The sequence below is a fragment of the Dicentrarchus labrax genome, unplaced genomic scaffold, assembly GCF_905237075.1.
Source record: "Dicentrarchus labrax unplaced genomic scaffold, dlabrax2021, whole genome shotgun sequence".
NCBI classification, from domain to species: domain Eukaryota; kingdom Metazoa; phylum Chordata; class Actinopteri; family Moronidae; genus Dicentrarchus; species Dicentrarchus labrax.
Window position 1 is genome coordinate 29,429,397 of NW_026136705.1, and position 20,055 is coordinate 29,449,451.

General features: G+C 39.6%; 1 protein-coding gene across 14 annotated transcripts in view; it reads left to right on the plus strand.

Moving 5' to 3' along the window:
- The window catches only part of ncam1a (neural cell adhesion molecule 1a), a 272,082-nt gene that overhangs the window by 171,688 nt on the left and 80,339 nt on the right, over nucleotides 1-20,055 (plus strand). For all 14 annotated transcript variants that reach the window (XM_051402011.1, XM_051402013.1, XM_051402018.1 and 11 more), the window contains exons 2-6: nucleotides 8,273-8,347; nucleotides 11,611-11,820; nucleotides 13,225-13,368; nucleotides 17,642-17,779; nucleotides 18,588-18,705. In XM_051402011.1, the coding sequence (XP_051257971.1) occupies nucleotides 8,273-8,347; nucleotides 11,611-11,820; nucleotides 13,225-13,368; nucleotides 17,642-17,779; nucleotides 18,588-18,705 (685 nt within the window). The remainder of the gene's footprint in view (nucleotides 1-8,272; nucleotides 8,348-11,610; nucleotides 11,821-13,224; nucleotides 13,369-17,641; nucleotides 17,780-18,587; nucleotides 18,706-20,055) is intronic.

The window sequence follows — 20,055 nt, forward strand, 5'->3', positions numbered from 1 at the left end:
AAATAATAGCAAAAATGCTCCATAATATTCATACGAAATGGAATAGCTTCAATTTAAGATCAAAATTGTCTCACACTGTAATATCTGAAGAATTCATTTTTTCCATTAACTCCTCCTCACTGCCTGAGGCAAATTAAGGAGCAACCTGTCTGTCTAATTTTGTAAGAGATGGAAAATTAAGACTATTTTGGGAGAAATGGATTTCCGGTTGGAAAGCTTTCAGAGAATAATATTTGGTGGTTGGTGTGTGCTCAGATCCTGCTCCGTCCATGTCTTTGTCCTCATTGCTAATGTCTCAACCTTTTTTCAGGCCACAGGGATTTACAAGAATTACTCAACAGTCAATTTCACTTACTTTACCCGTCAGAGAGAGGTGGATCTCAGGTACAAAATAATGCATCTGCATCTCATCTAGCTGCACAGTACATGCTCAGACAGTGGCTCCCTAAGCGTATACGCTGGTAATGTATGCATCCCAGTGTGGCCCTACACAGTGCAGTCTGCCCCTGCATAGTGTGTGCTTGCTCCGACATGACTTGCATGTTAAGCACCAACAGCTGACTGTTGTAGCCTCCTTGTAATGGAGCCAGTCACCACCGGCTGCCAGGCTCCAATTAGGCATGCAAACCTCCTGATCCAAGACGGGGAAGAAGCTGCCTCAAACTTCAGGTTTTCCCCCTAGCAGAACCGACTACTTCTTGTTTGTTTGCTTCACAAACTCACACACCCTGAAATGAAATAATGATGACCTTGTGGCATGTATGAATATTTGGGCTGTTATGTAATTGGAATTAAAGAACTTTGCGGTGTTGATGCTAAGATGCTAAAAGCCTATTTACAGTCGCAGGCTGTAAAGTCCGTAATTCTCTCACTAGAGAATGGCCAGCACTCACATCCTCACTCTGTGGTTTTGGTCATTGTTATTAAAACCTCACAGGCATATTTGCTTCAAAGTAGGGAGGGATTATCAGTAAATTAATACACCATTGCTAATACCGCTTCTGAGCTCACGATGAGTAGCTTTTAATGTGCTTTTCCATCTAACTTCCTTCCTAACTTTGTCATATTAATAACTTGAATAATCAAACTGCAGGCAAGCTATTAGCTAGGCAAACATAGGGTGTATGTGTATGTGTGTGTGTCTATATATGGATGTATATGTGTGTAAGGGGAGAGTTAATTAATGCGCTCAGTTTTGCTTGAGCTCTTATATAAACCATACCTTTCTTTGTTTATTAAAGGATAAAACCGGCATCATTTAATTTTGATTACATTGACCTAAATGCTTATGAAAAGTGAGTTTAGACTTTTAATACTCAAAATGTAAAACTGGTTTCTCATTATTAAAACCTGTATGGTGAGACTTATAAAATAATGACAGTAAGGTTCAAATGTTCTGTTATTGTGTTGCTATAAGTTTGGAGGAAATGTAATTGCCTGAGGTAGTTTGGATTTATGACCTCCGTATTTCAAAAATCCTGGCTACGGTGTTGCTCAGGGCTACATTGACATAAAATATCATCCCTGTGGCACATTTTTGCACTCACTGTTGCAAATTAATTATACATGTAGGCTAGATTTTAGAGGGCAGGTTTTGTAAGGAGATATTAGTGAGCAAACAGCACCTGTGAGGAGGAATACTGCTAAACACTGTGGGATACCATCCTCCATGTGGATGCGGTAAAATAACTCCCGGTGTGCTGGGTTGCTCTGGCCTCTAATTGCCTGTGTGGATGGTGTCAGGGAACAACCTGTCTGGGTTTCTTTTTCTGGGAAAACAGAACAGGTTGGACAAAGGTTGGATGGTGGAAACTGTCATCTATGGTTGTGCTCCCCTCAAACCTGGAAATACACTGGACATGGCACTGGAAGTCTGCAGGGAGAGAAAGGCAGTTTTATTTTTACAAACGTAAAGTCTGCTGTGCAGACCAGAGTTATAGTTTCTTATAGTTTTGTATTGTTTATTACTTTTTATTTTGGACTCAGTTTAGTTTCAGTTCGTTTCCAAAGTGGGTTTGCTGATTTCAGTTTTGTTTTTATTGTTTAAAAATATTTAGTTTCAGCTTTGTTTTTATTAGTTTCAGTATTAGTTATTTTTTTTATTATATTATAAGATGGGGGGTATTTGTCAGGGGCAAGATTTAAGAAGTGCTCAACAGGTCTGACAATACAAACACTCTGACTCAAAGACATGCAGACATCCCATTCTCAATAAACATACGCACCGATGCTTCCTCATGCTTATGTTGACAAATTTGACCAAAACAAAAACTAAAACTGAAACTTCCACCTCGTTTTGTAAGTACACAGTATCGTCTCAACTTGTTGGGGTTTCTTTTCTTTCTTAAGTTTAGTTTTTAATTTTATTTCAGTTAACTAAAATGTTTCCTTTCACACCTAGTTTTAGTTTTTAGTTTATTTTTAGAGAACTGTAATCACCCTGGTGCTGACAGAAATATTCTCAGTGTAAGACTTAAAGTAGTATGGCTGAACCAGACAACCACCATTATATTGAGCCACTGCATCCAAGTTAGCAGTTAGTTAGCACTGTGTGTCAGTAACACCCTCTAATGGACCGTGCCATTTGCTGTTTCTTGTTGTCTATACTTCAGTGACTGCTGACACCGGTACACCACTAACTTAAGCCCACTGCTCACATCAGCTGCAGCGAGGGATCACTCTTATGTGTTTCTTTTTATTTGGGCCCACTCTCTCTGTTCCAATCACCATTTTCATCCACTGGTAATATTTTAACAGAATATTCAAACCATTTGGATCTCCCTCTAAACTAATGATGCTGCTGCAGAGAACATACTCTGATCACACAGATGTTCTAACTTCAATGAGTAATGTGTGTAAAAGACACAAACTGTTTATGCTAACCAGAGCTACGGCTAGCAGTTTGGTGTGTGGTCCCAGCTGGTTTGATTTAATAATCGGGCCAAAAGATATCTTCAACTGTAATACGAACTTTTGGTGAAAGTTTGTTTTAAAGTTAGAGTCTCAAGTCCTCATTTTTGTGACTCAAAGATGACTCACCTTTGCAGCGCTAACCTTGACTCAGAACACATTCATCTTATGAAACAAATATTAGTTTCTGCAGACCGACGTTGCTGTAGCAATAAGGGTGTTTTGAATAAATCAGTGTTGTTACCAAATGTGAAATAAATGAGAGCCCGCAACCATGCATGTGACTGTAAAAGGTTGTAATAATGAAAAGTATTCTGGCACATGTTTTTCCTGAAGTCTAGATCTACAGTGATACAGATATTTATTTCCCTCTTTTGTACCCCAAAAATCTCCATCACCTCTGTGAAAATGTGCTGATGTGAATGACAGTTGAAGTGCTGTTTGTTAAAGAGCAGGGCACTGGGACTATAGGTATCTCAGCGGTGGAATGAGGAGTTACTGACTCTTGAGAGTAGAAAGAGAGGTTTATGAGTCTTTGGAGAGGACTGAAAGTGAGGGACAGGCTTAGTGGATGGATATTAGATTGGTGTCATGAGTAGACACGTCAGGGCACAGATAGCTTCATCCTTTATCCGAGCTCTCTCCTCACTATGCCAGGCACTTCTTTCTATCCTCCCTGTTAATCTACACCTCCTTCCCCCAACTCTCTTTTGCCTTTGGGCTTCTTAGTTTACCTCTTTATTCATGTAATTTAGGTCAGGTCTTTCTTAATTTCAGAGCTTTTATGAAAATTTTAAGGGATTGTACTGGTGTTACAGAATCTTTTAGCTATTTGCTGGTTTTATATCATTTAATAACTGCTGAACATTTTCCAAAGTGTCAATACAAGTCCTTCCAAATTTAACAGGTCAGACAATTCTCAGAGTAAATACACATTACAGTAGAGGCAGGTACAATAAAATATTAAAACCATTCAGAATATAATTTTTTTGTAAAAAACTATTACAATTCCTGTCTGGCACTGGGGTAATTATTAGGTTTGGGGATGTTTGTGATTAATGCCATTTGTCTTATATTGTTTTCTATTGAATATAACTCTTTGTTGGTCTCTATGAACTTTAGATTTTAATCAGTTTGTCTTTGTGCAAAAGTGGCACTGTTTTTGAAACCTTTCGGAATCGTTTGTGTATTTCCTGTTAAATAAAACTTGCTTGAAAAAATTACAATAGATTTTTGTAGCTTTGTAATTTATTTTTATTTTTTCCCAAGCAGCGACTGGTTCCTCTCCATTTAATGTTGTTTGAAGACTAGTTTTGACTGTATATACTCCCTGGCTTATTTCAATATATATGGTTAAAATAAAGCATCCTGGACAATGAACTATGTATACCATTTGAACTTTTTAGAAGTTGTATCAAACTATCCAACCCAAATTGAGTTAATATGAACTTTGCCTGGAATCTTATCTAAAGAGAAAATGTTATTTGAACTGGAATGGAATGAGCAGAAAGGCAACCAGTCCAATATTTTTCTGGACAGGAAAAAGTCCTGATTCAGATGAAGAACAAGTGTTGTTTTGGATTTGTTCAGTGATTTAATCTGGCAACTTCTCTTGTTTTTACGCCCTTTTACCACTTACAATACGCTCTCAGCAGAGACACAAAATCACACTTTTGCTTGACGCATGAGACTCAACAGTCACTTCATCCTGGAGACACTGCACAAGTGGCCATTTAGAGACGTATGCTGAGAAAATGGCTCTGGGAATAGCTATCTTTCCCACACCCCCTGAACTCCTTTTTGTTGTCTTTAGTGTTGCAGATATGATCAGTTGATTTTTGGCCAGTTGTCTTAGTCTTAGGAGGCATGGCTAGGGTTTGCAGCAAGGTATCTGTGATCTTACTAGATGAGGGAAGGAAATGGATATGTTGTTTTCTTTGTATCTACCTCCAGCCTGTGAAAGCAAACATACTGTGGGCAGTGGTTTTCCATGCCTCTCGAGCTTGCATGCTAGCCTGAAACAAAGGCCAGGTTATTTTAGTGGTCAGTGTTTTACTGCAAATCAATATTTGTTTGACTTGTGGACTATAAGCCATAAGGGAGATATTATTCTCACCTTGAATAGTTTAATGAAATCAATATTTGAGGCCGTCCTTGACCAGGAAAATTATAGCTTTTGTTGTGCATTGTTCAAGTTATGTTAGTCTTCTCTCAGGAAGAAGTAGTGTGACTAGGGCTGGGTATCATTTAAAACCTTACAATACTTACTTACCAATACCAGTAGTAGTACTTTGTTGATACCTTTTTTCTTTGTCTTGTGAACACAGTACAGTGTACAGTGAATACCCTGAGGTTTTCTCCATGCATGATGTGGCGCTTTATCATGTCACTCACAGTTTTTCCCGAAATAATCCTCCCACATTTTATGCATTCATTTTTATCTAACACCACAGGCGTGTAGTAAAGCCATGCTTTTGAACGTTTTGGTGGCATCTCTGCACTCTGAACTGCCAACTCTGTCAAATTCACCACTTTCAGCTTAACCAGCACAGACTGTATGTAGCTGCTAGCTGTGGTACAAAAAGGATCAAATGCAGGTATAGTTTGATTGCAGAAGTTTCAACACTACTTGGTACTGGACTTTTTTGGTACCCAGCCCTAATGTGACGCTGTAAAACCGCCATAAAGCCTCCCAGATCACTTGCTTTTGCACAATGTAATGCCTAAATGCCTTTGTATTTTATGTTTATATAGAAATTGAAAGTGATGGCATCCTTGTAGCTCACCTTGCAGAGCTGCCCCCCGATGTACCAAGGCTGAGTCCCCCTCTCTCTCCCCCTTTCCTCTCACTCTTCAGCTGTCAATATCGATTAAAGGCAATAAAAGTAAAAATACTGAAACAAAAATAAATACAAAATTGAAAATGATATCCACAAAGGGAAGACCAGATCATCCCAGCTGACACTGGAATATCAGAGCTTCCAATTTGATCAACATAAACACAGCTAAGCACTGCGAGACTAAACACTTAAACACAAAAGCCTACTGTGTACATCCACACAGTTCTGAATGCTGTATACACCCTCGGTGGAGGAGGTTCAGCTTCACAGTGTAATGATGATGAAGTTTCACATCATCCGGTGTGTAGGGGTAAAAAAAACAACAAAGGCCACCACTGTGACGGTCTCCTCTTAGTCCTGGATGTTTTTCTTTAGCCATGAGATTGTCAATTTATAAAACACCGATGTCTCGTTGATGATAGTTGGCTACCTGTCTTTGAATGGCGAGTCCTTGCAAACCATTCCCATGAATCTCCTGGTGAGAATTGGGCTGAGACTGAGTCACTCATTTGTGTGAAGTGGCGACATGCTGAATGCTCAGCGGGATTTCACTGTCAAGCTCCGGATCACGATTCAGTGGTGTTTCTGCTTCGCTGTCTGTGCTTCGCTCCCATGCCACACATCACTGTAGATAGGAGTCTTAAATTAAACTGTGCCACATTTAAAAATCATCACATCCCCTGTCATTCTGGTGCACACGTGCAAGTGATGAATCTCCTGATTAAACCTTTGAAAATTATTACACATTTTAACACTTTTCATTGAATATGCAAGAGTTTTAATTTTAATTTGTTAGCATGGCGGAAGGAACAAACACCAGGTGTTTCTCTGCACTCTTCTAAATCTCATCTGTGTCAGTGTAGCTTTAGCTGATGCTGAGAGACGAAGTGCATTAGAGTCTCAGGAAAAGGAAAAAAATCTTTGATTTACAGCATTATGCTTTCTAAATCATCTGCCAGGAGAAGCAGGGATGGAGAAAACGAGTACGAGAGCACCCTGCTGACTCAGTCAGGTGGCTTATATAAACACTCAGTAAAATAAAATCTTAACATGGTGCTGCTGAATATACTTTAGATTGCTGCTGAAGACTGATCATCATCTTACTCCAAACAAATGCATAACATCTGAAATACGCAATCTTTTTCCTTTTTTTTATTCGTGAGAACTTGTTGATAGACGGATAATCTACTGTTGCTACCCATCTACACTGTGCCCTCTTCTTTTCCTGTCAGTTTACTGCTGTTATGAGGCGCCTACAGCATGCCTTGATTGTCACAGGGTCACATGTACAAGGTTTATTAACAACTTAGGCCATGGAGTGCCATTCTCTATCATCTCCGTTTTTCTGTAGTTGTTTTTCTGTTTGTTTTTTTGCTTGGATGGTTTTACTGGCACTGCAGAGACAACATGTACTATTGGCATTAAGTTATTAATTCAGGATAAAATGTTAAGTGTACTCAAACTAGGAGATTAAGGTAGAAAATAAACAAGAATATCTTTCTTTTTTTACAGTGCAGCCTCACAACATAACCTTGCTCAACAATATGTGTGACAGCTCACTTAATTTGTTTAGACAGGTATGTTAAGTAGAAAAGAAAAAAGTATTATTGTTGAATAAATCTGAAGAAGTTATTTAAAAAACCTTTGATTTCTCACGGCTATTTAGTCATAGTAACAGTTAAAAACATGCCTAATTAAAAATGGAATCTCTTTGACGTCACCAATATGATTCTGAAGAGCCGTTGTGAGGCTCAGTGTACTCGGTTCTGGCCGTCGCCATCGTGGTAGTCCTTACTCAATGGAGCTGAATGAAGCCAGGTCACTGAGGATAATTTAAAAGGGTGTGTTATACAAAAATGAACCCCCTGAACAGTTGTTGTGCTGTAGACACATTTTACTTTTTAGGAATACGGGTGTAAGAAAACATTAGAAAGCACTCTGAGATGCAGAGAGTTGAACAGCACCTATCCAGGAAGTGACATCAAGATTTCAGCTCTCTATACCTTGTGTGTGTCATTCCAATTCACATGATGTTAAGAATTATAAAATAACCAGTGTGCTTAATATATTATATTTTTGATGGTGAAAATGTCCTCAACTCTAATTTCATGCTCACTGGCTGTGAGTGTCTTTACTAACAAGATTGGCAACAATGATGATATTCACTAATAATTCACTAAAATCCACCTGAAAATATGAACATTCTAAACATTTTTGCACAGCTAGCAATGCCTCTGTGCACAATATGTTCTCAACAAGTGAGCCTGCTAACAACCTGGCAGTTCAACAAGGTCCTTGTAGAAAATCTAGACTGCACATGGAGATGTTGCACTCTAGTGAGCATGAAAATTTCATCGCAGAGTTTCATTCATAGTGGGTATGCCTGAAAATGGTTGTTCTTTTGAGCAGGCAAAACAATCTGATTTTGAGCCTTGCCTTTTTGTGCTTTGCCCCTGTGTCACCATTCCCTCTCGCTGGAACCAGACTAATGTATATATTTTTTTCTTCTTTTCTTTACTCAGCTGCCCTACAGGTGCAAATCACGCCAACACAAGGAGAGATCAGCGTAGGAGACTCAAAATTTTTCCTCTGCGAAGGTAAGAGTGATCTCGGACACACCTCATTTAACAGGGCTTGATGCAAATGTCACCTCATAGAACAATATTGGCAGTATTAATTGGGATAATTTAATAACAGTGATACGTGTCAGTTTAAATAATGAGACTGGTGAATATACTCATTAGAAGTTCAGCAATGAAGAAATTCAAGGCAAAAGACGAGACAGTGCTAAAAAAAGACAAAAGACAAGGATAGATTGATTGAGCAGTTTATTCTGAGGAGGTAGTGGGGAGTTGAGATCAGAGTCGGGTAAGGAAGAGAGCTTAGAAGAGGTGTGAGAGAGGTGCAGTCTAAGGAGATAATGAGAGAGAGGTCTTAGACTTTCTGTGTTTTCAGTGTTGAATGTACATGTGCAGTTGTCAGCTTGTCTGAGATACAGGTGGTATTTGACTCAGGTAGGTCAGCTGTCTGACACTATACACTAATTTACAAATATAAATAAAATCACGCAAGTCAGAGCTCGTAGTTATTAGAGATGTGACGATTAATCAATTAGTTGTCAACCTTCAAATTATATTACTTGGTAAAAGTGATTAGGTGATTCATTTTTTAATAAAATATCCAAATTCTCTGATTCAGGCTTCTTAAAGGTCCATTTAGGAGGGTCTATTGTCAGAAATGGAATATAAAATTCATAGTTATGTTTTCATTAGTGTATAATGACTAATAATAACTGAATATAGGAATTGTTGCATTTTTGTTACCTTAGAATGAGACGTTTTTAACTACACTAGAGTGGGTCCCTCCACGAAGGCCACCATGTTGAACCACCATGTTTCTACAGTAGCCCAGATGAGACAAACCAAACACTGGCTCTAGCTAGGCTTGTCTCACGTTTTTTCAAAATTTGCAGCCATCTTCATTTATCCTACACCTTTGGAAGACACAGTGGTTTTGAAATGGTTGCAGTCTGCAACTACACCACTAGATGCCACTAAATCCTACACACTGGACCTTAAAATGTGACTATTTTCTGGTTTCTTGTGTGAAATGAACTAAAGATAATCATTTATTATAACAGATGATATGTAAGGATTAAGTTTTGACAGAAAGTCTTTGATACTTAGACTTTTCAGAGAGACTTTTGTAACTGAGGGGCATCTGCCCTGAGCAGCAGCAGAATAAATCCACACTGGTGGTGGCTGATGACTCTGCTGACTTTGATGGGGAGGTGGAGGGGCGCACATAACAGCAGAATGAACATGCTGATGGCAAAGAGAGAGTCATATTTAAAAATACAGCAGCAAGATGATAGGCTAACAATGTATGAGTGTTGCTGTGCTATTGGATACATGTGACCAGCTGATGAGAACAGCTGATCTCACAATTGATAGCCCATGATAATGACAGCAGGGACATTATGAGTGAGTGGGAGTGAGAGGAGTGAATGGCAGGAGGGAAAAAGAAATAAACAGGCCTGTACATTCAAAAGAATAGTCTTTACTTTGGTTAGAGCTCCACCTGTTAACTGAAAGCCTATAAATCAATGGTACTGTTTACTCAAAATACAAAACAAAGTAAAGTTTGAGTAAAGCCGTGTGCAGGCTACACACATCTTGCCACAGGTATCCTGTCGCTCATCTGAGACAAAAATCCTTGAGTCAACATGGAATCCGCTCCTGTTCCCATCATGACGGGTTGTCCAGTTTAAGCAGTTCCAAGACCTCATTGTTAGCTGTCCCAGACACTGCGACAGTTTTGAAACATGTTTGAATTTCTTCTAACCAAACATGTATGTGACTAACTTGGAGGCGAGTCTCAGACGAGCCATGTCGAATGAGCGCACAACAGGAAACTGAGAGTGGGGAAAGAAGGAGGCCACACATGAACGTTGCTGAATATCACGTTCATTAGCACCAATCGCAGATCACACCGTTCCAGCTGATAATCAGGATACCTCATCTAAGATCACTTGTGTAGTTTTTCTGTCCCCAAGTCACCATGACAACAGTCTAACACAAAAAATGTTTTATATTGTAAAACAGTACAGCAATTCTAAGATTCTGATAATGTAACAGTCTGCTTTATCTTTAACGGGAACACTGTCTCTGGAAAAATATGCTGCTGTTGATTATTTTAGATGTAACTTTTATGCATTAAAAGCAAAGTTCCATTCATCTCCATTGTATTTGGGGAGATCTCAGAAGTAGACATCTCATAGCCAAGACCATTAAAACAAGACTCTGCACGGGTAGATACCACTAGAAGTAAGTAAACTGTAGTTTGGGTGAACTGACCCTTTCAAAAGGTTGTTACACAGAAACAGTAACTAGTTGCCTCCCTCTACTGACCTGTTATTACAGTGCCTGCGGAAAAACCACAACTGTGAGAATGAAGCCATCAAAAGCAGAGCTCAGTATTTTTGTACATTTGGAATATGACGCCTTGACATTTTTTTAATTTTACTGAGTCATTTTCTTTGTTGTTTCATGAAGGAGCATGGCTCTGGCTCAAACTATAATTCCCCTTTGAAAAGGATGTCAAAATGCATTTAGAGCCCTTTGTGTTCCCTACGAGATGAGATGGCATTAATATGTTTCCGGGAAAGAAAAGAAATGTGTCAGCTTGCACTGGTCTTTATAAAAAATGAATGATGGGGAAAAGATGTTTGATTTTTCTTGCAGTGAAAGTTGCCTCCTACTGAATAATCCTCTAAATAATCCTCTGTCCTACAGAGCAAACAGAAATAATTTACACCACTCTTTTTATGTTTTAGTTAGCATATTTAGTTTGATCTTGAAGAGACATCTACTGTTGGGAGATGTGTTTTGATTTAACAATAATGTTTCCAAGTCATCAGCATACAAAAAATTCTTGATTCATGGAGCGCAGATATCAGCTTTTTTTACTTGTAGACTCTTTGCCTTTTATCTTTCATCTTTACATGTTTACTCACAGAATATCATGTGAGAACAGAGTCTTGCCTAACATGTTAAAATAGTTGCACAATTGTGATGTATTACATTAGGGATGTAACTGAATACATGATTTGAATATGAACAGGTAAGGCCTTCTGAACAGATGCAAACAGCTTCCAAATTGTATGCAAATAATGGTGGGGGTTTAACTGCAGTCCAGATATCTAACTAAACAGATGCGTAACTATGTTAGTTGCAAAACTATAAGTTCTACTTTGTTCAATCACTAACATGTATATTGTGCTTTTCATTGACATGGCAGCTGTGAACGTCCTTACACAATTCTTGCTCCCTTGCCTCATTCTTCATTTGTTGTTTTTCAGTGGTGGGAGATGCTAGAGACATAGACTGGTATGCCCCCAGCGGGGAGAAGATCCTCCCCAACAGGCAAGACATTTTTGTGAGCCGCAGTGATGAAACCACATCTACCCTCACCATATACCACGCCAACGTGGACAGTGCCGGTATCTACAAGTGTGTGGCAAAGTACGGGGACAAGGAGGCCCAGGCCACGGTCCAAGTGAAGATCTTCCGTAAGTCCTATCTTTTTTTTACAAGGCTACACAGTAAACGTTAACAACCCAGAAAGCTAAGTCTTTTGCTAAGTATTCATTATGTCCTCTTTTATGTTCTTCTCAAGTTACTTAAAACCTATTCTAACCCTAGCTCTCCATAATTATACAAAAAACAGTTTCTGTTCTGTTGAAAATGCACAGGGCTGAATTTGTGGGGTTGTGTTTTTTCCAGATAATGAAATATTATCTAGATAGTCCTCTTTGAGTAACAGAGTCCTGAAGGAATTACTCCCCAAAATGAGTTAGCATTTTTGCATCTCAGATCAATGGTTTTTTTTAAAAGGGTTTTTGGTAACATGCCTAAAATAAGGTCTGTGGTTAACACAAGCTTAAGAGATTTTCACCTTTTGATCTATAACATTAAATACGTCAGTAAATACCCCACCCGTGAATTTTTGAGCTTTTACTTTTCTTTAAAAATTACTGATACTGAAGTCATGCAACTGTGGTGTAGATCGTTCATAGCCTAACATTAGCTTTTTACTTCTGGCGATTGCATTTACACTTAGAAAATCTAAAAAGTTTCATTTGTGAAGATTATCTTGCTGAACAAAACCTGTAAGTATCATAAACCTTTGTTCGCCACAGAGCTTACTTTTTGCAACAATCCAAAATCCAGTAGAAAAACCCTGTTGGAACCAGGGCAATACTAAATGCCATAGGCATATAAAATACATCATCCCCTCAGCTCACTATAGATTCATGAGGTCGAAGGCTAATCAGATGCCGAAAACACTCCACGTGTATCATAATATTACGAGGAAGGATTTTGCAACTCTGGGCAGTAAACAGTAGAATTACAGCATTCGTATCACAAAGTAACCTACTGGCAATGTGGGCTTACACAAATTTGATTGGCAAATGCAGCACCCTGCTGAAGGACTTCACTTTGTGTTTTGGTGAAAGTTGAGCCAGGTTAAATCCTGCATTGAACTTCCTGCGTCGGCAACCCTCCCATGTCTACGTTAAAATGATGGCGCTGTGGGCGCCCGGTTAGCTCAGTCGGTAGAGCTGGTGACCCATGCACGGAGCAGCCCGGGCCCAAATCCGACCTGCGGCCCCCCGCTGCACGTCCTCCCCCCCAAAAAGGCCAAAAAATGTACTTTAAAATAAAAAAATAAGGGCGCTGTTTCTTTTCGTGCAGTCTGAACGCTTAGTCTTTGAACTGTCTTTACCTCGATTAACTTCCCCCACCGTCTGTGATTATACAAAAGCTTAGCCAGCAAAACATTTATTCGAGAAGCAGAAGCTCAACCATATGGTGTCTGGCTACACTGCTAATCAACTGTAAGATTGCACATACGAGTGTCAGTCTGAAAGTTAATATATTTAAAAACATGCATGTGTTATATCTCCCTACAGAAAAGATCACCTTCCAGAGTGCTCCCAGCCCACAGGAGTTCAATGAAGGCGATGATGCTGACATAGTCTGTGATGTGGTCAGTTCACCGCCACCCACCATCATTTGGAAGCATAAGGGCTCCAAGATCCAGGTTGCCAAAGACGGTGAGCCAGTCCAAATGAAAATGTACTCTCTCATCTCCAGCCTGCCATCCCATCTCATTCCCCTGACTCCCTGAGCAGTCACCTTTCCTTCCTTCCAATGCTGTCGGCCAATTCTTGCTTTCCAATCAGTTTGCTACACTCTTCCTCATCTTCTTGTCCTCCTGCTCATCATCTGTGAACAAAACCATGCATTTTCCCAGGGTAAAGCTTAAGACCTCATAGATGATGCATGAACACGGAAATTGTATTTTCATGCCCAGCGAGAAGTGGTTATTGTCACTAGAAAAGATGTCTGAGGGCAGATTGGACTTTTAAGTTCCCCAAATAGAGGTAAAACTACTCTGGAGGATGAAAGAACTGCTGCGGTCACTAACAAAAGATCAAATGCATCTAGACCAGGTTATCCAGGTCAGCTAGTTTAACAAGCTAAAGGCGTCATTTTATTGACATTGACATTTTCTTCAGATATTATTTTTTTTACCATATTTCCCTTGACGCCATCTTTTTTGTTCTTTGTAGAAGGTTTTTTTTTTTTTTTTTAGAACACAGACGTGGTAGAAGTGTTTCTGACAGTTTCTAGTTGGGTATGGTCCTGTCCCCATCGTACAGTAGGATTGCCAAAGTTTTCTCTTTATTGTAACTGTACTACACTCCACTGAAAATCTTTTGAGTATATCAAATATTTACTGCCTTTAGGCTTGAAAGGAGGTTTTGAAAAGTTTGTAGCTCGCTCCCTGACGAAGGACGGAATCTGTAATCAGCTTTTATTTGCAGTTGTTACCATGGATTCTAATGGTGAGTCACAGTCACAGCGGAGAACAAAACCGAACAAAACAAAAACATCAAAAGGTCTATAGAAACTTCTCAAACCACTCCTGCATTATAAGCCTTTTCTCCTCCGTTGAGCCCCATGTTCTAAACAATTGTTTATTTGCCAGTAAACATGTTTAAGAGCTATGAAGTGTGACATGGAACTAAGGTATTTTGCTCTCTTGTAGAGAAACTATGAGACTTTTTGAACATAGAGCACTGTAGAGGTGAACATTGCTGCAGAAGGGGTTTAGTAGTTCCTGTGCACATTTTGCTGTGACTCTAGGTCAACATTGGAAGCCATTGTAACTGCTGTGAATCTGACTGTGAAGCTGACTACAGCTGCTGTACTCGTTTACAATAAGAGTTGGTTAAGTAACAATAAGATCGGGGGGGGCAAATGATTTAGTAGATGTATTCATGAACAATTTTTGTGAATGAGTTCACCTGGCAAGTTTCTGGCAGCCGAGATCATCAGCAACATTGGTCCAGAGCAGCTCTACCTCAGAGAGTTCAACTAAATCTCCAGTCTGCTGTGTGAGGACTGAGGCGGAGATGAGGCAGGAGGCTGGGTTTTGTTTCACACTTGGACTGGGCTTATTTTAACCTAACAGTAACCCCTCCTTTGGTGACCGCTGGAGAGCCTGGAGTCACCACAGTGTTGTGCTAAGCCCGCCTTTATTCTTGGAGTCTGGTCAAGGAATGTGTTTTTCACTGGAAAAACCACTAATTGTAACCGACAGTGAAAACTTAAAACTGCTTATGTAATTTTCCTTAGAGCAGCAGTTGACCTAACCATGTGATGCATGTTGCATTGTTAAACCTCCCATCACAACTTTGTCACTGTAATATGTGTCAATGTAACATGAATTAAGAGCTTGTTTTTCTCTTTAAATACCATACTCACCCTTCAAAAAAGGTTTCACTTGAAATATTTTGACATTACTTTTACACTCTGAATCTTTTAGTTCACATTTTGTACTCATTTACATGTACATGCAGACAGGAAGCAGAAAACAGACAATATTGTGGAAATCAGTGGTGAAAGATGTGTTCAGGTTTGTTTTGCACCCTGTTCAAATACTACATTAGTATAAATCCTGCATTCAGAATTTCCTTAAGCAAATATTAACAGCTAAATGCACCGGTGTCAGGTGTAAAAGGCGTCATAATGTGTGCTCTTATTATACTTTTAGGTTTATTGTGTAAAATGCGAATTAATTAACTAACCAGTATGTCTGCTGCTCGAGGCGCATCCCAGTAGGATGTGAGGGAGCACTGCGTGGTTGCCAGATGCTGGATGTGACAGTAAAATTGGAGTACATGAAGCACTGTGGGGATGTAGTGTTTGTGGCAGTGGTTGTCCTACTACTACTTCAGGCAGCGTGTACTCATACTTATTATTAATTGCCGTAACTGTATCATAGAGGTTCATAGGCCATTATCACAACAGGTAAGTCATTGTTAATATCATTAGTAACACCTGTGTTAAGCTACATTAAAGCTACTATTTAAAATGTCCTTTTATAATAGGATAAAATGGCCGGCATTAAAAATGGCTCCATAAGAGGAGCCAGCATGGACTTCAGTGCTCAGGTTAGCCATTTAATGTTTTAAAGAGTTCGGTCTAGACCTACTCTATTTGAAAAGTGTCCTGAGATAACTTCTGTTATGAAGTGGCGCTATACAAATAAAATTGAATTGAATTTACATTCAGCTTTGTCCATTTCTGCCACAGACTTTATGAAAGAAGTGGGCATTATGGACAACCATTTTCAGCTAATGCTAGCACTACCTAGCTTGCTTGGTCAGAAAGTCGCATCCATAATTCAGGTTAATAGTGATGTTAATTGGTTCAAAACTAAATGTACCAGAAAAAGGCAACCAAAATGTTGCAATTGACTTTCATGAACTATAAACACACAGGGTCAAAATTATAAGACAAAACCTAGACAGCACCCATGTGTTTAAATGTACACAGTGCATGCATACACATTGTTAGGTTGGTTAGGTCAGTTTGCCGTGGTAGAGACTTATCAATAGCAACATAGCCGCACCCTAAAACCTACCCTGTTTTATCATCTATTTTACTCCAAATAGGACCGTCATTTACAAAATGAACATCATGCTCTATAGAAGTAGACTTCACACTCGTGATTAAGACCATAAACCCATTAGTAAAATGTTTACTGACGTAAGAAATTACGAGAGAAGTAGGGTAATTTACTCTTGCATACAATTGGACTTCTTTTGGCAATCAATGGAGTCGCCCCCTGCTGATCGTTAGAAAGAATGCAGGTTTAAGGCTTAACTTTTCAGACCTGGACAACCACTTCTTTCAGTTTATTTCTGCCCAGCGTATAGGTACTCTAAATGTACTGAGAGACCCTCCATGACTGGCAGGGAGTTATGGTGACAGTAGTTTAGAGGGGAATTTTTTTTGTCCAATAAAGTTCTCAAATCCCAAAAGTGATTGGGAGAAAATGTACGCTATCCCAAGCCAACATCCTTTCTAGCACTCAGTACATTATTATATGCATAAAGTGGTTTTATAGCACACAGACGTTCTTTAGTTTACACAGTGGACTCCATTAAATAGGTGGACAAATCGAAATCTTGTACCCACTCATTAGCATGGAAATTGGACTGGCGGCATTGGACTCCTCATCCCCAAAGAAAGAATCAACTGGCCTGTGAAAGCTACGCTTCACAAGTACACCCTAAATAGCCCGATTTTTAATCCAGTGAGTTTTAAAGTACATACTGGCCAGTCACAAATTTTAAATAAGTGCAATTTTCAGTTTCCCAAATTAGAACTTAAAAATAAAACACAATAACTCAGCTCCTTGTCTTATGGCTCTTAAATCCGACGTGGTCAAAGCCCTGGATTTTAATAATATGCTGGATTCTTTTCCCCATAAATGTGTGAGAAACACCTGGTTTCAGTTAAGACAGCTCACTCTGTTGCTGTGTGTTTATGGCTGGTTTAATTAGAGGTGCGACTGTTTGTCAGGCTCTATGATCGTTGTAAAACACTGCTGAAACATGTCTGGTGTAGCCAGGGTGTCGTGCAGGGCTCTCTGTGTTCTTCCAACCATTTCTGTGATTACCAGGGATAATTGGGACTTTTAATCTGGCTCCAACTTCCTGTCTGAGCATTAAGTGAAAGTTTTATATTCTTGCCTTGAACACTTGGTACTTGGATTTTCAAGATTCAAGGAAATACTCATGCTTAATGTTACACATGGTTGGGCGCTTGTTGGCTTTTTCTTAGATTTCAAACTATTGCATGCAAACATGGCCTATCATTTAGATTTTGATCCACTGACAAGAATTCATTCCTAATTTTAACTTGTTCTTGGAGCGGAAATACATAATTTGCTGTTTTGTTGTGTCAGGATAATCTTAATAATGTTGAATACCATATGTAGTAAATTAACTGTTCTCTGTTTGCCTCTTTTAGTACGATTCAAGATCATGGATAATGGCCACCTGCAGATCCGCGGCATCAAGAAGACAGATGAGGGCATGTACAACTGTGAGGCTCGCGTCATGCCCAGGGGAGAAATTGACTTCAAGATGATCAAGGTCGTCGTTAACGGTAAGCACTGCATCTCTCTCACCTTCTGCTCCCTGCCTGCCCTGATGGTCAAAAAGGAATGGTTGCTAAACATAGTAAAGATGAAACTGGGAAATACACCTTTTGCGATCCGAATGATGGTGTCAGTTCATCTGTCGACTTGTCTCTTTGGCCCCGAGCAAGATATCCAACACAACTACTGTCCAGATTATTGTGACATTTGGTATGGACATTTGTGGTCCCCAGATCTTCCCCATGATGTTTCCTTTAGCCATGCATAAGCCAAAATATCTGCTATAAATATCAAAATCTATTGGGCAGGCTCAACTCTTTATTTGGTAAAACAGAAAGGCTTTGTATAGCACAAAATGTCAATCATGCTTACATTTTATCACATAATTCCATAAGAAGGCAGATTGGACTGCTAATTGCTTCCCAGAATTTCTGCAGGAACTTGAAGTTTAGGTTAAGTCGGACCACCAATTTTCAGCGAATTTATATATGACCATGAATTGCAATTCAGAAAAGATGTTAAATGTTCATCTGCAATATTCTGTAATGGTCACAGTAATATTTACACCTCAGTTACCACCAACTACTATTAGAGTAGTTTTCTGAATTGGGCTATTGCGCATCTTTTGCAATGAAGCATACAAATTGGGCAATTGTGGACCAAATATTACCTAATTTGTTCAAAAAGCACCAAGATGCTATTTGCTTTGCAGCACAGTTAGGGATGCATTTCACCCTTTGCAGGTGCTTTATGGATTATGCTTGCTCCATGTACTCATTACTTATCCTGTATACATTTTTTTCATCTCTTTTTCAGTGCTCCCCACCATCCGTGCCAGGCAGTCAGACGTCAACGCCACAGCAGACATCGGTAGCTCCGCTTTGTTGGCCTGTGACGCAGACGGCTTCCCTGAACCCACCGTCACATGGGCACAGTACGTCATCCACTGCTGCCATTGGCCTGTTTTGATGAGTAGGATCTTGAGTAAGATCAGGGGTAGATTTGAACCTTCACAAGAATTAAGCCCTTTGGGTTTTTTTTCTTGACCTCAAAGGGAAACACCATTTTACTTCATAAATGAATTAGAAAAAGATACACGGAGAGGACCGTCTTGTGTCGCCTTAAGAAAAACTTCAAAGAAAATACTGGCAAGACAAGACACTACTATTTTTTTATTTGATTTCATTTGATTTCATTTGATTCAACTTTATTGTCATTGCAAGTACAGGTACAAAACAACGAAATGCAGTTTCAAGCATCAACCAGAAGTGCAAAGTAGTAAAGTGCAAAGTAATTTATAAATGTAGAGAAATGTGTAAAGAAAAAGTAATAATAACATTATAGATATATGAATGAATATACTGGCAAGAGATTTACATTATGAACAGTATTACCAGAGTAGATATATACGGCAATAAGTTAAGATATTTACAGTATGGGATTGAGACAGTTCAGTGGGAGTTCAGGGGGGTGGGGGGTCTCCTCGACCCAGAGTTTAGCGGGCTGACAGCTGATGGGAAAAAGCTGTTCCTGAGCCTGCTAGTTCGGGAACGGAACGACCTGTTGTGCCTCTCAGATGGGAGGAGGGCAAACAGTTTGTGTCCTGGGTGGGAGGTGTCCCTAGCAATGCTGCGCGCCTTCTGCAGACATCGCTTGCTGTGGACAGCCTCAGTGGTGGTGGTGGTGAACCGGTGATTCGCTGGGCAGTTTTCACCACCCTCTGCAGAGTTTTCCAGTGCGAGGCCGAGCAGTTTCCATACCAGACTGTGATGCAGTTGTTAAGGATGCCTCAGAGGTAATCTGCCAAGGAGGTGAAAACAGCCTGGTAAGATAAAGTTGTATCAAGATGATGTAGAGCAATGTAAGACATAATGATAAATCCACAAAAACAAACACACAGTACTAAGTCCTTTCAGAAAGGATAGTCTCCCTGAAGCTTATTCTCTTAGCAAATTCCAGGAACTATTGCATTAGCTGCACCTGATACTTCCTGGTCAGTTCAGTTAGTTGTGCACTTTCCGAATCAAATGTGACCTCTGGTTTATCTTTTGTTCAGGCTTTATCAATGACACTTCTATTAGGATGAGACTGTGCCCTTCAGTAACAGGTTGCCCGTATCACACCTGGATCAGGGGGCAGTCTAGCAATCTGGTGGACAGTTTTTCAGGGACGTTGTCGGGCTATCTCTGTCTCCAGCTGCTGGACACAATGACAATGACAATTTGCAGACTCACCAGGGATATAACCCCATATGTACTGACCAGACAGTGCAAAGATGCACATT